The sequence below is a fragment of the Trichoderma asperellum genome, chromosome 6 (assembly GCF_020647865.1).
Source record: "Trichoderma asperellum chromosome 6, complete sequence".
In the NCBI taxonomy this organism is placed as follows: Eukaryota; Fungi; Ascomycota; class Sordariomycetes; order Hypocreales; family Hypocreaceae; genus Trichoderma; species Trichoderma asperellum.
This window is the reverse complement of record NC_089420.1, coordinates 1,807,437-1,822,795: the sequence shown is the minus strand read 5'-3', so window position 1 is coordinate 1,822,795 and position 15,359 is coordinate 1,807,437. Positions and strand designations below refer to the sequence as shown.

The following is a 15,359-nucleotide window of genomic DNA, read 5'->3' as shown; positions in this document are numbered from 1 at the left end:
CCACCTCCAGACAGCCAAAGTGGTGCTACTTGCCAACCTGCAATACTTCATTAATCTGCCATACTGATCGGGCACTGGCTTTGCCGGAGGCGCCCGATCCAGCTTTGCCGCCGCAGGTACTGCGCTAACAGAGGTAAGGCAACACCCCACCACAGCTGCCCGCTACTACCCTGGGGCCTAGTTATAGCTACCCCTCGCCCTAGTTCCACACAAGCACCCGCGTCCCTCCAATGCTGCTTCTCCGAATCCTGACTTCATCGCGAGTCGAAACCACTTTTTTTCCGGCGATTCATGTGCATCGGCCTGGCTGTCCGGCTTCTGCTCCCCTTGTCCGCTGCGCATAGCTGCAGTTGCCCTCGGCCTTGTCACTGCACGACTGCCTTCACTCTGCGCACGGCAGCCTTCGCAACCACACATGTTAATTCTCTATAGCTGCCGCCCAGACGGCCCTCGCGTCGCCGTGACGTCTTTGGACCTCCACGCTTCGTGCTGCCACGCTCATCCGCACCGGCCAGATGGCGCCCGTCCCAGAGATCCTCGATGCCCTGGAGCCCAAGACCTCTCCTGAGCCGAGCTCGACCCGGCCGAATCCCTTTGACGACAGTGACGTTTCGTCTCGCAAGCGCCGGCGCACATCCGCCTCGGGCTCGCCTTCAGCCTCTGTCGAAACAGGCGTGCACCGCTCAGACTCCGGCTCGAGCCCGTTCTCTACTGTCAACACCAGCGTCGCCGCCTTGGACGATAAGATGAAGGTCGACCAGGACCCCGAGCAACCTCGAACGCCGCCTCAGCGTGTGAATTCGCCGGCCTTCTCTCCCGAACCTCCCACATCCAGCCGAGTGACCATCAATCTAAGAAATGCGCCATACAGCGACTCTACAGCTTCCCCCTCCGCCCCGCAGTGCTTCTCTCCGTCCAAAGTCCGAATCCAGACTCCTGAGGAGGACCAGGTCCAGAAGAGCATCGAAGAAGAAGCCGATCTTGACCTGGCTCTAAATTCCGGTGGAGGTCTAGGAAATGCGCACGCCTCGCCTGTGGCTTCTCCAAGCCCGCCTGTTGAAGTCATCGCCATACAAGAAGACGATAGCATAGCAGAAGAGGTTGAACTCGTATTTGACCAAGCCCTCCTTGACAGTTCCATCACAGATCCCACAATGGAATTTCCCTACCATAATACGCAGAATACATTACTAGAAACATCGAATCGCCTCCGGGATTACGTATCATCTCGTTAGTATCTAGCACTCATGAAAGTTGTAACAACAGGGTGCTAATTATCCTTGTATTCAGAGTCATCTCTAGACCCAAGCGTCTTTGAGCAAGTTCGAGATTGGTTAGACAGGTTTCTCTCGTTTGCCAATCAAAACAACTCGCAAGTTGTTCTTAGTTCTCTTCGACAGAATAAACCTTTCTGGCTATCTTTACCCAACGTTATCGACGCTACGATAAGCAGACAGTATGTCATAAATTATACTTTGGAGTTTTCAATCTTAGCTAACAATCGCTCCAGACATTGTCTTTCAACTTTGCCAGGGGTGCAAGCCATCCGGGTAGCTGTGCTCAATTTCTATCACTCGTACCTGGCTCTCACAGCGCAGCTCGTTATGCTCGACTATCAGTCCATCCAAGAATGGCAAGCTAACATTCAGCCTCACCCCGATGGCCCTCTGTTGTTTGCTCCCGGATATCTTTATCAGCTTCATAGGCTGAAACAATACCATGAACATCTTAGAGACGGCGACTTCTCCGACTTCCCTCCTAACTCTTGGGGCCGAGTAGATCCTGCCTCATACTTTATATACCAGCTGCAAACCTTTCCTGGAGGCAATATTGAATCTCTCGGCCGCTTAGCGACGGCGCTTACCGAGGTCGTATCAATAGTCCCAAGATTGGCTGATATCCTTGCGCCTATAGCGCAAGTATTGGTTTCCTGTCTGCAGAAACCCGCTGATGTTGTGGGCTTGGACTCACAGGAACAACTAAGAAAGTTCTATGACCTCTGGAAATCACTCTCCTCGCTCCTGGGTGTAGTCATTGACAGGCACGTGGGCTATTTGACTAAGGATAAGGCTGCTTCATTAATAGAAGCTCTTGGCGAGATGCTTAGGATCTGTCTGCCATGCGGCCACGAGGATACCATCAGGCTGCTCGAAGACCATCAAGCAGAATACCCAGATCTCGTTACATCTGAGAGAGAAAATCTTTCGACATCGCAAACTGTCCACGCCATTGCGTGGGAGTGGAGAACGGACATGCTTGCAAGATTGATTCGTTCCACTCAAATGCAGCTGCGAGTAATGGCCATTGAAGTCATGAGTAATGAACTCGTCGACAGTTGGAGAAGGCTCGGAGACCGCTTCATAGACCCCCAAGCCCCCCAAGTCCCCCTAGACCCTTTCCTCAATCACCAAAGCCGCTATTTGCTCCGGATAAACCTAGTGGATTATCTCATCGGCCCAAATTGTCACCCTGAACTCATGTCCGGAAGCACCAATATCATTGGATTCCTAGTGGTGACCAAAATGTACAACGCAGCGCACACCGATCGTTTGTGGCAGGGAAGCACAGAGAGTCAAGATCCCCGCGTTGCAAGAGCTCTCACCGAGCTAACCAGCTCAGTCACCAATCTACTTGATCGCACTGCACTGTTGTCTCTTTGTGAGAAGTTCCGAACACTTCCGATCCAAGACTTCAATCAGTCGATAATATTTCTCTGGGGCTGTGTACTCAAAGAACTGGTACTTCGATGCCAAAAAGAGCAGATATCTCTTGGACTCCTTCCATATGAGCTCTGCTTAAGACTACTGAGGGAGGCGTCAATATGCACACCGGCTTCGCAGTCGCTCTATCCAGAAGTACACTCCGAAGTCATGGCAAGATTGGACAATTTAGTGGCATTTGGCATTGACGATCAGGACCGTCAAAAGCTATATTCCGACTGTGTTGAAGACGTGGCGGCAAAATCTCCCACTACACTAGGCAGTCTATGTTGTTTACAGTTCGCTCTGAAGGGAAATGTGGCAGGCGAGCTGAATGTGCTCATTGAGCAGTTTGATTTCGCAAGATTACTTGTCGAAGAGCTGGAGTATGCTATCCATGCAGGCAGAGCTGCCGGCATGCCTATGGTTCTCTCCGGAACCTTGAACCGACCGAGAAGAGACTTCATTGCAAAAGTTATTCGTCATCGACCAGATGCAATATCTGGAGATTTGGGAAAGAAACTTTGGAATCTCTTGGTTGGTACGGCTTGTCTTGGAGAGGAGGACAGGAATTGTGGTTGGGGTATCTTCATGGCCTTCGACCGTAAGACAGCAGCCGAAAATCCGTTTCTGCAATTGTGCTATTCCCAGTACTTACCTAATCTTCCTACCTCCTGCTTTTGCAGGGGAATGCTCAATTGCGTCAACGCACAGCTCTCTTCCGCGGTGAACGACAATGCTGTTGATTGTGCTCTTGATGACCAGAATTATCTGATTCAGAGCGGCTTGGAACAGCTTTGGCGAATTATCCTGTATGCCGATGATGCTGAGAGTGTCAGCATTGGTATCAAAACCTTGGCCGTTGACGTTTATCTAGACAGCAAGGCGATTTCAACGTATCCCTTCAATCGAGCCCGCCAAGTTCACTCGTCCTTTGTCGATCGCTGCTTGGGCCAATTGAAAGATGCCGCCAGGAAGATCAAAGCGTCCAGTGACGGGACGTCAAGTGGCGAGGATGAACCAATGGTCATTGTGGCAAGCGAGGATGAAATCCAAGAGCAAGAGCGCATCTTCACCCGAACTCTGAGGCTTTTAAAGCTCTTTGTAGAGACTCACTATACAAAACCCGCTCTGTGTGCTCCCGATTTCCGGCCGTTCGCCAAACAAGATCCAAAGGAAGTCCAAGGAGACCTTACGATGCTCCAATATCAGTCTTTTGACGATGGACTGCATACGGAAATGAAGCCGCTGCATATCGGAAAGCTCAACACGGCAGCCTCTCTATTATCCAGTCTGAAGCTCGAGACGGGTTTCGATTGCTATCGCGTATTTTATCAAGGTCGGCAGTTTCTGCCTACCGAAGAGGAAATTTGCAGATCTCTGGACAGCTTGGATGTCAACGAAGGCCTAATCCTGGTGAGACGTGAAGAAAACGACCCTATAAATATAGTCCGAGTCAAGCCAGGCTCATCTCCCATTGAGATTCAAATACTGTCTCGCTTCCAAGAGCTCTGGACGTGTTTAGGCATGGAAGATGCAATCTCCAAAGAAATATATAGCCTTCTCATCCAGTTGCCTACTGACGGCGGTATCATCGACCTTTTTGAGAGCCCGACGGCCACGCACACGGATATTTTCCCACCCAGACAGCCTTACAAATCACTCTATGTCATTCGTGCGTTGACTGAATACATTGAATCAATTCGCTTGATAGAGTCAAGCGATGAAGAGGGAATAAAAGCCTTAAGATTCTCCCGAAGCTCATACGAGGAGGCTCTGAGAAAGTCCTACTCTTTGATTGTACTGGCCATATCGAATGAGAGTTTTCTGGATCAAATCACCCCCTCGTTGCAAATTGAGCTTATGGAAGCCTTAATGGCAACCTTTGTTCGGCTCTTACAAAACACTTGGCTCCTATCGGCGCAGCCAGTCAACGACGGAGCTACATACCCGTCTCCAAGTCGTCTTGTCGACATTTTATCCTACGCATCAGGAGCAATGCAAGAGGGCTCCGAGTCTTTGATCGACCGTGCGATTGCTGCTATATTGCGGCTGTGTCTCTTTCACAACGCTTTCATGGAAGAAATTGCAACTCTTCCCTCTTTCACAAACCTTCTCAAGAAGCTAATACTTCTCGATCCACGCTCGACAGTAAGGAAGCATGTTGTGGAAATGATAAAGGAGGCAGTGGAGACAGAAGGGGGCTACATGCAAGACTCTCTAACCGTCCCATCGGAAAGAAGCATTGCCGTATCGTCCTATCCTCTGACGAAATATGCTTGGTCTACTATTACAAGCTTCCTTTCCGAAGCAATCAGTATTCCTAGCCAATGCCATGAGTTTTTTGGCGGTCTTACATACCTATTATACAGGGCTTCCCAAATTATGTCTCCTGAAGTGGATACGCCCGCCTTTGCTGCGCAAGTTTGTGGGCTGCTGCTCAGCCACAATTCAACTGAGTCGCTCGATCAGCCAGAGACTCAAGATGTTTTGGCAAACGATCTATTATCCATTTTGCTCAGCTGTCTGCAAGTTGACGAAACGCTGCCAGCTTCCCCAAGCTTGCCCGATGACATTGTGCAGAAATTACTTTGGAGACATCTTTTCCCCAAGCAACGAACTCAATTGGGGCACCCCATGCAAAAAGTATTGCTGAACGCAAATACTCGACAGAAGCTGTACGAAGTCATTCTGAGACTGGCAGAAAACAATCAAGTCATACTCGGCCCGTTATTTAGGTCCCTTAACTCTCTCGTTCCTTACTTTTCGGGCGAAGAAGATGGCCATTATATATACGATCTACCCTACCAGTTTAATCGCGAGAAGGCCATTAAACCCTGTGGCTATGTTGGCTTGCGAAACCTTTCAAATACATGTTATCTAAACGCGCTACTCACTCAGCTATTCATGAATACTCAATTTCGGCGATTCATTCTCAGTTTGGACATACCAAATAACGCTGGTTCCCAACAGTTATTGTTCCACGCACAAAAGCTCCTTGCCTACATGCAAGAAAGTCCTTGCCGATTTGTAGATCCTGAACAATTCGTTGGAAGCATAAGGACATACGAAGACACCTATATCGACATCAACAGCCAAATGGATGTGGATGAGTTTTACAACTTGTTATTCGACCGGTTGGAAGCTCAGTTGTTGACAGACGACCAAAAGAGGAAGCTTAGGGGAATCTACGGCGGGCAGCTTGTCCAACAAATCAAATCAAGGGAATGTACACACGTATCGGAACGGTTCGAGCCATTTTCCGCGATACAATGCGATATCAACGGGAAACGAACGCTTCAGGAGAGCCTTGAAGCTTATGTTGGGGGAGAAATCATGGAAGGCGGTAAGTAAAAATGAATTCATACAGCGATATCTCCTAAACCTGTGCCTTGGCTTATGAAAAAACGTGATTTCTAGATAACAAGTATAAATGCTCGTCCTGCGACCGGCATGTTGACGCTGTAAAAAGGTAATTCAAGAGAAATCAGCGCGTCCGTGGTTGATAATTATGCTAACGAATGCTTTCCTTCTTCCTTCCTAATTTTGCAGGGCTTGTCTCAAAGATGTACCAGACAATCTAATTTTCCATCTGAAACGATTCGACTTTAGCCTTCGTACGTTGCAACGAAGCAAGATCAATGATTACTTTTCGTTTCCTCGTACGATCGACATGCGGCCATACACAATCGACTACCTCAGCAACCCAGCAACTGGCACGACACAAGAGGATATATTCGAGCTAGTGGGCATTCTAGTGCACTCCGGCACGGCAGAATCGGGTCATTACTATTCCTTCATCCGAGAACGCACATCAACAGATGACCAGCCTCGTTGGTTTGAGTTCAATGACGATAACGTATCACTATGGGATCCGCGCAATATGGCGAACCATACATTCGGCGGCCTTAGCCAACAGTCAATACATGATACCAACGGAACAGGGTATACTAAAAATTATAGCGGATATATGCTTTTCTATCAGCGCGCCTCTGCCCTCGCTGCAGAGCAGCAGCAAGCAACATCATCCACCACGGGGGCCGTCGCCCCCGTGCAGGTTGAAATTCCCCCACACCTGAAAGAACACATCCTCCGTGAGAACACAGTCATCCTCAAACGGCACTGCTTGTTTGATCCTAACTACATCACATTTGTGGAGAGTTGCTTCGCTCAGGCAAGATTATTCGGAAACAATTCGTCGCTCAGTCCAGGACAGCAGCAATCTCTAGACCCAATCTATGATTTACCTCACGGCTTGAAAGATCTGGCAATGGAGGTGGCTATAAGTCACTTGGATCAACTAGTTACGCGAATCGAGGATACGCCAAACTTCAAATCCTTCTCAGAAATGATCCGAAGGGCTGTTGTTGAATGCGGAGACTGCGCGATTGCGTTTTTCGAGTATTTTAGTAGGCGCCATGCGGCTTTCAGGATGCTGGTCCAACGTCATCCAGACGCCGCTGTCCGCACTTTTTCGTGGAAAACGCTGATTCTCGCGATGGAGAAGATAGCCATCGAAACACCGAATGTGTACGATCCGCTGAGCCCCAACATTATCCAGGACGACAGAAGCGACATTGCTGTCGATTCTCCAGCTTCTCGTAGTTCGCCATCTCCAAGACCCTCCGTCTTGGAAGAGGCAGTACTTCTCTTTGACCATCTCTGGCGACACTTTCATTTCCATCTTCGTTCTTGGGATGAGGTCTTTGGTTTGTTGCTCGATTTTGCGAGAATGGGTCCGCGAGAGGTAGCCCATCTGTTGGCGAATGATTACCTGCTTAAGCTGCTACGCATCATTGCGGCCGACACAATGATGGAGTTGCCGTTAAATTATGCGAGAATGTTGAACAACATCTTTCGGAGAGTTCCACGGCCTCCGTCGTATGCGGCGATCTTGGCGCTCATCGACTATTTTATATCGCAGCTTGAGCCCATGCTGGGCGCACAGTATATCGTCGATACACCAGAGGAGCGGCTAAACTGCGATGAGGCACCGTTTCCTTGGACGGCAGACGAGGTTCAGTTGATACACAGCCATCCAGAGCGTCAACTAGCCAGCTTTTTTATCGAAAAGCTACTCGCGATTGATCAAGCCCGCCCCATCACCCATAGCATACTAGGCCGCTTAACAACGCTCGCGTCTCAAATGGATCTGAGAATCTTGAATAGTCTACGGAAAAAACTAGAGGCGGACTCGACGATGCAACCAATGGACCCGTTCCTACGAGCCGCCGCCCAGTATTTGGAATCTACACAGTCAGCTGCTCACAGTCGAAGCATCATACGCTTTATCGCTGCGCAGGCCCAGAGCTTACAGAACAGTGAACCCGTAGCCTTCTTGGAATTCTTTAGCGCGTCACTCAATCTGAAGAGACCGCATGGCGACATAGTACGAACCATCGAAACGTGCAGCCTCGAGACACTGCCAGACTGGGTACCTCATCTACTCGCATATGGAGACTGTGGGATAAAATACGACACTGAGCGCTTTCTAGATACTGAGCTCTTTGACCGCATGCCCAACGCAGATGATGTGGACGAAGACGATATCGCAATGCTTGAGCGAAGGGAGATCTCGAAAGAAGTTATCCGGAGACTGGGCATGGCGTGCGTATTTTATCTACGAGATACGCACATTAAACAACGGGCTCACATCGGACGCGATACTGCTTCCATGATGGTGCAGGTAGCGGCCAAATGCACCCCCTTCTTTTCGGATGAGCCAGGGGTGGATGATGAAAGAAGTATCGAATTCAACAACCTCCAGCGTGGTATGCATATTCTTGTTTGACTTGATTTTCAACTGACCAAATGGGCACATACACTAATACTTGGTATTAGAAATTGCGAATGCTGTACGAACAATTATTGTTGATGAAGTGGAAGATGACAACTCTGGTAAGACTACGCAGCGCCAAGCCATGAGACGTTGACTAATATGAGTGTCTGTCACTTTTTAGACTGGGAGGGGTCTTACATGTCATCAGATCCTTTGGATTGCCAGCCAGACCTGGGAATACAGCAGATTGGAGAGCCAGACGAGGCCCTTGCGACATGATGAAGATGCATACTGCCTCCTTGTAGGCAGGCCTATGACGAACATAACGAGGATGGGTTCAAAGAAGCAATAAGGTCTGGAGTTTGGGAGTTTGGTCTGATAATCACTAGACGTTTTTACTTTTATTTCTGCTTGTTTTCCCCCCTGTTACCCTATCTATCTTACTATCAAGCACTGCCGATTAAAACGAACAAATGAACACGAATGAGAATGCAAGCATGTAAGAACAAAAATGGTGGATTTGCGCATAGCGTCGGAGTGAAAGGCGCAGAGGAACTTGCAGCTCACTATGAACAGTGGCTATCACGAATTATGAACTTGGGGTTAAAGGAGAAGGGACCATTATCTGCGGCAATGGATGAATAGATCAGTACGAAGCAATGTTTATACAGAAAGATTAACCATGTTTTTTTTTTCGCCCTCATTTGTTACTGTGTTGTTGCCTCCGTTTTCTTCTACGTGGTATGAGGTGACGTTGACAGGATACCCACATGGGCACGCGTGATGCTGCAAGCCATGCGGCCATGGTAAGGCTGAGGGGCAGTCATTAATTTAAGCTTAAACCGAAGCTCTTTATTTAGAAGAGAGACAGGGAAAGTAAAAAGAGACAGATCGATCTAATTAACGAAAGATTGGCCCCCTGTCAAACGGCTCTCTTGGCAGGAGAAGGCCGCAAGTGTGGATTTCGGAGCCAAGAATGGGACTCCGAAAGATGCCGAGGGTGGCCCGACTGCGAGGGGGTGAGTGGAGGATAGGGGCTTCGGGGGTTGGATGCCGAGATTGATTGATAGGAGTGGCGCAACGTCATTTTCACATGCTTTGGATGATTTGCTTGTTTTCTAGAAGAAACAGTGCGTGTCGTCTAATAAGGGAGTTGTATGTAAGTTTAGCTATATGGCTACCTAAGTATGTAACTCTTGGTGACTACCTAAGCAATCAATGCCTCATGCCGATTTTCCAATGTAGTAACTATAACTGTAGTGTATCGTTGGTAAAAAAAAAAAAAAGAAAAGAAAGAAAGAAAAGAAAAGAAAAGAAAAAGAAAAAAAAATATAAATCTAGATACGTGAAATAATATTAGTCTGAACCAAGGCTTTCTAGGACCGAAGGCGGTGGAACATAGAATGTAGTCCCCGTCAAGGCCGTGGAGAAGTCCAGGATGCGGTCGTGCTTGCCGGGAGGATGGCCGACAAACATGCGCTCCAGCATCTTCTCAATCACCCACAGACGGCGCGAATAGCCGATAAAGTAGGTGCCGAAGACGCCGGAGCCGGGCGAGCCAAAGGGCATGTTGTCGCGCAGGATGCTGTACTCGTTGCCGTCGTCGTCCTCGATGGTGGCGAGCGTCTTGTGCGCCTGCTGGTGGCCGTCGGGCTGGTCGTCGAGCTCCATGTTGTCCAGCTTGGTGCGGCCGATGATGGCCTCCTGGGCCTCGGTCGAGAGGCCGCCCCAGGCCTTGACGTCGTGGACGTACTTTTGCACGACGACGTAGCTGCCGTCGGCACACGCGGCGTCCTCGCCGGCGATGAGCACGGCGTCCGGCACGGCGGGGCCGACCGGGTTGGCGGTGCCGTCGACGAAGCCAAGCAGGTCGCGGGCGTCGAAGTAGCGGAAGCCCTGCGTGTCGTCGACGACGGCGGCGGCGTCGCCCAGCTTGGCCAGCAGCTGGCGCTCAAACTCGAAGCAGATGTCGCGGCGGTCGGCGCGGATGTGGAACAGCAGGTCGCCCGGCGTGGACACGGCGGTGTGCTTGGCGCCGCTGATCTGGCGGAAGGGGTGCAGCTCGGCGGGGCGGCCGAGGCCGGTGCCCGCGGTGAGGGCGTCCCAGGCGTCGGAGCCGATGCCGACGGCGCACGAGAACTGCGAGTTGAGGTCGCGCAGGACGACGTTTTTGGCGAGGTCGCTGACGGAGGCGAGGACGGAGCGGATGGTCTTGAGGGCGGAGGGGGAGGACGAGTTAATGGTGAGGACGAGGAAGGTTGCGGATTTGGTGAGGGATGCTTGGACGGCTTGGTTTTGACTCATGGTGGCGGTGGTGGTGGAATTTTTTTTGAGAGATTTGGAAGATTGTGTTTTGGCGTTGAGATGGGAGCTGGAGCTGGAGCTGAAGCTGCGGCTGGGACTGGGACTGGGGAAACTGGGCTTGGATGATGAGATTGGTGAGATTGATGAGGCTGCACCACTGCCAGAAGAGCTGATTGATGAACAAGGTCTGCCGCTGAGGGCGTAGTTATGAGATGAAGATGATGAATGTCGTGATAGTGAGGAGCGGGGTCTTGAGTGAAGCCGGAGCTGAGGCGGGACGACACAGAGACAGTTCCGGCCGTGACTGAGTCGCGCAAGTCTCTGGCTGTGCAATTGGAGTTGAAGGGCTCTTGCTGTGATGCGGCTGGCTGTCACGTCCATACCTCGGCGCTCAGGGCAGAAGCGAGAATGAGAAGATGATGTGAAGATATAAATAAAAAAAAAAATAAAAAAGAGCGAGAGAGAGGATGAGCAGGGATTTGCTTATGAAGTAGCTCAACTAAGGGAGCTCTGGTGGGTTGAACTGCACGGCAAATGGGCGATAGTGGACCTGCCGGATAGCTTGAGCTGGGATTATTCGCTGTCTGGCGAGTATGAAATTGAACAATAGAGTATGAGAGTGACGTAAGGCGGAGGCTGCGGACCCAGTTAAAGCATCCGAAGGGTTTCCGAGATTCGGGCGGCCAATGGGGAGGTGGATTTTGGTCAGCGGGGCTCGTATCTTTTACCCTGGATCTGATCTCTTATCTGATTTCTTGTTAGGCATGTATGTGCATGAGCAAATAGGGGATTGATTGATTGATTAAATCTGCTGGACACGTCGTGAGCATGGAGCAAATCAAAGTGAATTGTGCAGTTGCTTTTTATACAATTTATTTTATTTATTTTTTGTAATGCTACCATCATTCTTTCAAGGGGATCTTTCTTTGCCATCAAATTGTGGCGTTGTGTACTAACATGTATGCTAGGTACCTGGTTTGATATGTATATAAAACAGAGATCCCCATGAGTCTCAATCTCAGCGCCCATCATGAGCCATTGGCCCTTTACGCAGCAACCTTGGCTTCGGTAACCTTGGCGAGACGAGCGCCAAGATCCTTGTCGACGTATGAGAAGTACTCTATCGACAATGTATTAGCAGAAAATTCAAAAAAGGACAGGAGACTTTGTTATCAAATAGTGCAGGGTAGGAAATAATAATAAGACTCACCATAGACTCGGCTTCGGATAGAAGCATTCTTAGCACCAGACAGATGGCCAGAAAGGTTGTCAATGAATCTGTCCTGGTGGCCGGGCTGCTGTCCGAGGACGTTCCACAGGGCAGTAGCCTGCTCGTAGTCCTCAGGGGCCATCTGGCTGGTGAAGCTGCTCACCTCACCGGCCCACTTCTCGTGCTCTGTGATGGTGGTGCTGATCTTGCCATTGTTCTTGAGAGCCGTGGGCTTGAGCGAGGCGTTGACATAGTTGGGGTCCGCACCGTAGTTGTCTGAGAAGTTCATGTAACCATCACGCTGGAAGGGGGCGTAGACGGGGACCTTGGCGCGGTTGGTCGGCAGTTGCTGGTAGTTGACTCCGAGACGGTATCGGGCAGCGTCGGGGTAAGCGAACATGCGAGCTTGCAGGACTATTTTGCGATTTCGAATTAGTAAAGCGTATTTTCAATGGTTTTAAATCGGCGGACATAAGGAAGATGGTGATTACATACTGGGATCAGCAGAAGGGGCAATGCCGGGCACCATAGTGGATGGCGAGAAGGCAGCCTGCTCGATATCGGTAAAGTAGTTTTGGGGCTATTTGCTTCGGTTAGAACAACAACAAAAAAAAAATAGCTCTCTCCATCACGAATAGAGTATAGAGAGAGGGGAAACAAAACAACTTACGTTGCGGTTCATGGTCAACCGACCAATCTGGCGCAGAGGATAGTCCTTGTGAGGCCAAACCTTGGTCATGTCGAAAATGTTCCACTTGTACGTCTCCGCCTCCTTGGGATCCATAACCTGGACAAAGACATCCCACTTGGGGTAGTTGCCCTGCTCAATAGCCTCAAAGAGGTCCTGGGTGTGGAAGTCAGGGTTTTCGCCCGAAATCCTGGTGGCAGTTTGGGCGTCGAAGTTCTTGACGCCCTCCTGGGCCTTGAGGTGGAGCTTGATGTACTTGAAGCTGCCGTCCTGTTGTATTTGAAATCATTAGTTTTAGATGAACACATACACACACACCCCCCTTGCATGAAACAAGTTGTATGTTAAGAGGGCGGGGGAAAAGAAGGTCTTTACCTCTTTGGTGAACTTGTACGTGTGGCCGCTGTACGCGTTGATGTGACGCAGCGAGGCTGGGGTGCCTCGGTCGTTGAAGAGGTGCATAAGCGCGTGGATACCTTCCGGGTTACCCAGGTGGAAGCTGTAACACCCATCATGTTAGACATGCAGTTCAAATTTTCTCCTCTTTTTTTTTTTTTTTTTCAAAATGGGGACTTACTCCCAGAACTAAGCAAGAAAAGATATACATGTTAGCGTTGGTTTCTCGTCTTCGTATCACTGTGGAACTAATGATATCTTGCCACGTACCATGTCCGAGTCGGCCAAGTTAGTTTGAGGATTGCGCTTGTGAGAGCGGTTAAGCGAAGGGAACTTGATGGGGTCCCTAACGAAGAAGACAGGCTAAGGCTCAACCGTTAGCAAAGGTCTCACACACAAAACCACTACCACCCCTGCAACAAATGACAGCGAGCGGAGTGGAGGGGTAATTCATAGCATAAAGAGCTCACAATGTTGTTGCAGACAAAGTCCTGGTTGCCTTCGTCCGTGTAGATCTTCATGCCCCAGCCGTGGACATCTCGAACAGTGTCGGCAGAGCCACGCTCAGGGCCGACAGTGGAGATACGGAGGAGCACATCGGACTTCTTGCCGACAGTGTTGAGGAAGCTGGCAGAAGTGATGTCTGTGCAGTCGTGTGTACATTCGAATTCACCATATGCACTATTAACCACATTTGTTAATTTACTTGAGAGATTATACATTGTGCGTTTGTGCGGGTGGATCGGCTTACCCAGCGGCTTTGGCGTGAACAACACTAGCAAGAGAGCAGAAATCATCATGTTAGTGATACTCTGAACGTGACAAAGTGAGTTAGAAGACCTGTGTGCAAGTTTATTCCATACCGTTCAGGAATTCGTTCACGGTTAAAGTGGGCCAGCGTCTCAACCAGGTGGGAGTCCTGGAGCAGCACAAGGCCACCGCCCGAGCCATTGCGTGCTTGAACGCTGGTGGCGGGATTGGGGATTGGGCAACCTGAATGTAGTCATTATGTAAGTTGAATGATTTTTCCCTCTGCCGTCAGATGAAAGAAAAGGAGTTTGGTTGGATGGGTAAAGGGGGAATCAATGGGGGGTGGGTGGCAATGGCATACCCTCAGCAGTGGTGAAAAATGATGAAGACATGATGAATTGGAGGATGGTGTTTGTGTGAAAAAAGAGTCTTGTAATAAGAAACAAGTAAGAAAAGATGAGGATGGAGGATGAGTTGATGTGGCAATGTGTCTGGGAAAGGCTGGATTGATATACTTGTTACAGGTTCCTCTTTTCCACCCCTTTACCTCGTAGTTTCTCGGCATTCGTCTTCATTCAAATCTACATGCTTAATCTAGCATACTTTATGCTATTACGCTGTACTCTATACACCCATACTCTGCGCCTGTACGTGTTAGTCTTGGATATCAAATTTTCGAATGACGCAGGCAAAGCTTACCAGCCCGATGTCCGACTCCGAGTTCCATCCGAGGCCGTCCACACAGGGCCTATGCGGCTCAAACAGACTCTCAGCCACGCCAATTCAAACCAAAAACCGTGGCATTAAGCGAGTGGCAACGTTTTTACTGTCTTGATGCCCAATGATCAACTATCCTGACTATACTGAAGTGGTATATTCGCCTTCATCACATGCAGTATCAGAGTTTCACCAGCTTTGCAGCTAATGCTGGCCTCAATTGCCTAAAGTCCATAGTGCCAAGATCCTTGCAGGCCCGGCCTCGTCCTATCAAGATGCGTGCATCTGTCATGCGGGATCCTGACAGCTCCATCGCAACGCCCGGCATCTCCTCCATGGTATCAATCAATCTTGCGTTTGGCGAGCTGAGGCAAGGCCAGGCCAGGGTCCGCGTTTGAACGCAGGCGAGGGAATTAACTGCTTCTGGACTCGGAATTCGGCAATGCTCTAGTCCCAGGCAGAGGCGGCAGCGCCGTTGAGCCAGGACTAACGCCGAGCCAATGGCAGCCGCAGCGCAATGACAGCCGCGGCCTGTGATTGGGCTCGAGGAATCTCCGGATGGGCTCCGCCGACACGCACGCCGAACCACCGCCAGGCTGGGCAGGGATCAGGGAGCCAATGGCAAGCTGAAGATGACGTAAACTGGCCAATGTCCGCGGGTGGCTGTCGGAGCATTCCCCACCGGCCGGCTGAGGCTGGGCTCCACTGCGGCTTTTCACCTGTGGCTTGATGCCGAGAAACGGGCGCTCAGCCTTGCTGTGGAGCTCGTCGGTCTAGCCTCGTTCGAAGCTTGCTATGCTCGGCGTCTTCTCGTCT

General features: G+C 50.1%; 4 protein-coding genes across 4 annotated transcripts; 1 reads left to right on the top strand and 3 right to left on the bottom strand.

Moving 5' to 3' along the window:
• The first annotated feature begins 187 nt into the window (after nt 1-187).
• Nucleotides 188-9,176, top strand: TrAFT101_010042 (uncharacterized protein). The gene is made up of 7 exons (XM_024903812.2): nt 188-1,230; nt 1,291-1,456; nt 1,511-6,045; nt 6,120-6,171; nt 6,252-8,470; nt 8,541-8,597; nt 8,660-9,176. The coding sequence occupies exons 1-7, from the start codon at nt 516-518 to the stop codon at nt 8,755-8,757; spliced, it is 7,842 nt and encodes a 2,613-aa protein (XP_024761021.1). The 5' UTR covers nt 188-515; the 3' UTR covers nt 8,758-9,176.
• A 434-nt stretch (nt 9,177-9,610) lies between these two features.
• On the bottom strand, nt 9,611-11,243 carry TrAFT101_010041 (uncharacterized protein). The gene has a single exon (XM_024908036.2). The coding sequence runs from the start codon at nt 11,161-11,163 to the stop codon at nt 9,835-9,837; it is 1,329 nt and encodes a 442-aa protein (XP_024761022.2). The 5' UTR covers nt 11,164-11,243; the 3' UTR covers nt 9,611-9,834.
• A 439-nt stretch (nt 11,244-11,682) lies between these two features.
• On the bottom strand, nt 11,683-12,572 carry TrAFT101_010040 (uncharacterized protein). Its single transcript, XM_024905174.2, has 3 exons — nt 12,488-12,572; nt 11,993-12,406; nt 11,683-11,902 (listed from the first exon to the last, which is right to left on the bottom strand). The coding sequence occupies exons 1-3, from the start codon at nt 12,519-12,521 to the stop codon at nt 11,829-11,831; spliced, it is 522 nt and encodes a 173-aa protein (XP_024761023.2). The 5' UTR covers nt 12,522-12,572; the 3' UTR covers nt 11,683-11,828.
• A 1,775-nt stretch (nt 12,573-14,347) lies between these two features.
• Nucleotides 14,348-14,911, bottom strand: TrAFT101_010039 (uncharacterized protein). Its single transcript, XM_066128819.1, has 2 exons — nt 14,526-14,911; nt 14,348-14,465 (listed from the first exon to the last, which is right to left on the bottom strand). Exon 1 carries the CDS (start codon nt 14,878-14,880, stop codon nt 14,725-14,727), a length of 156 nt encoding a protein of 51 aa, XP_065984944.1. The 5' UTR covers nt 14,881-14,911; the 3' UTR covers nt 14,348-14,465; nt 14,526-14,724.
• Nucleotides 14,912-15,359: the final 448 nt, after the last annotated feature.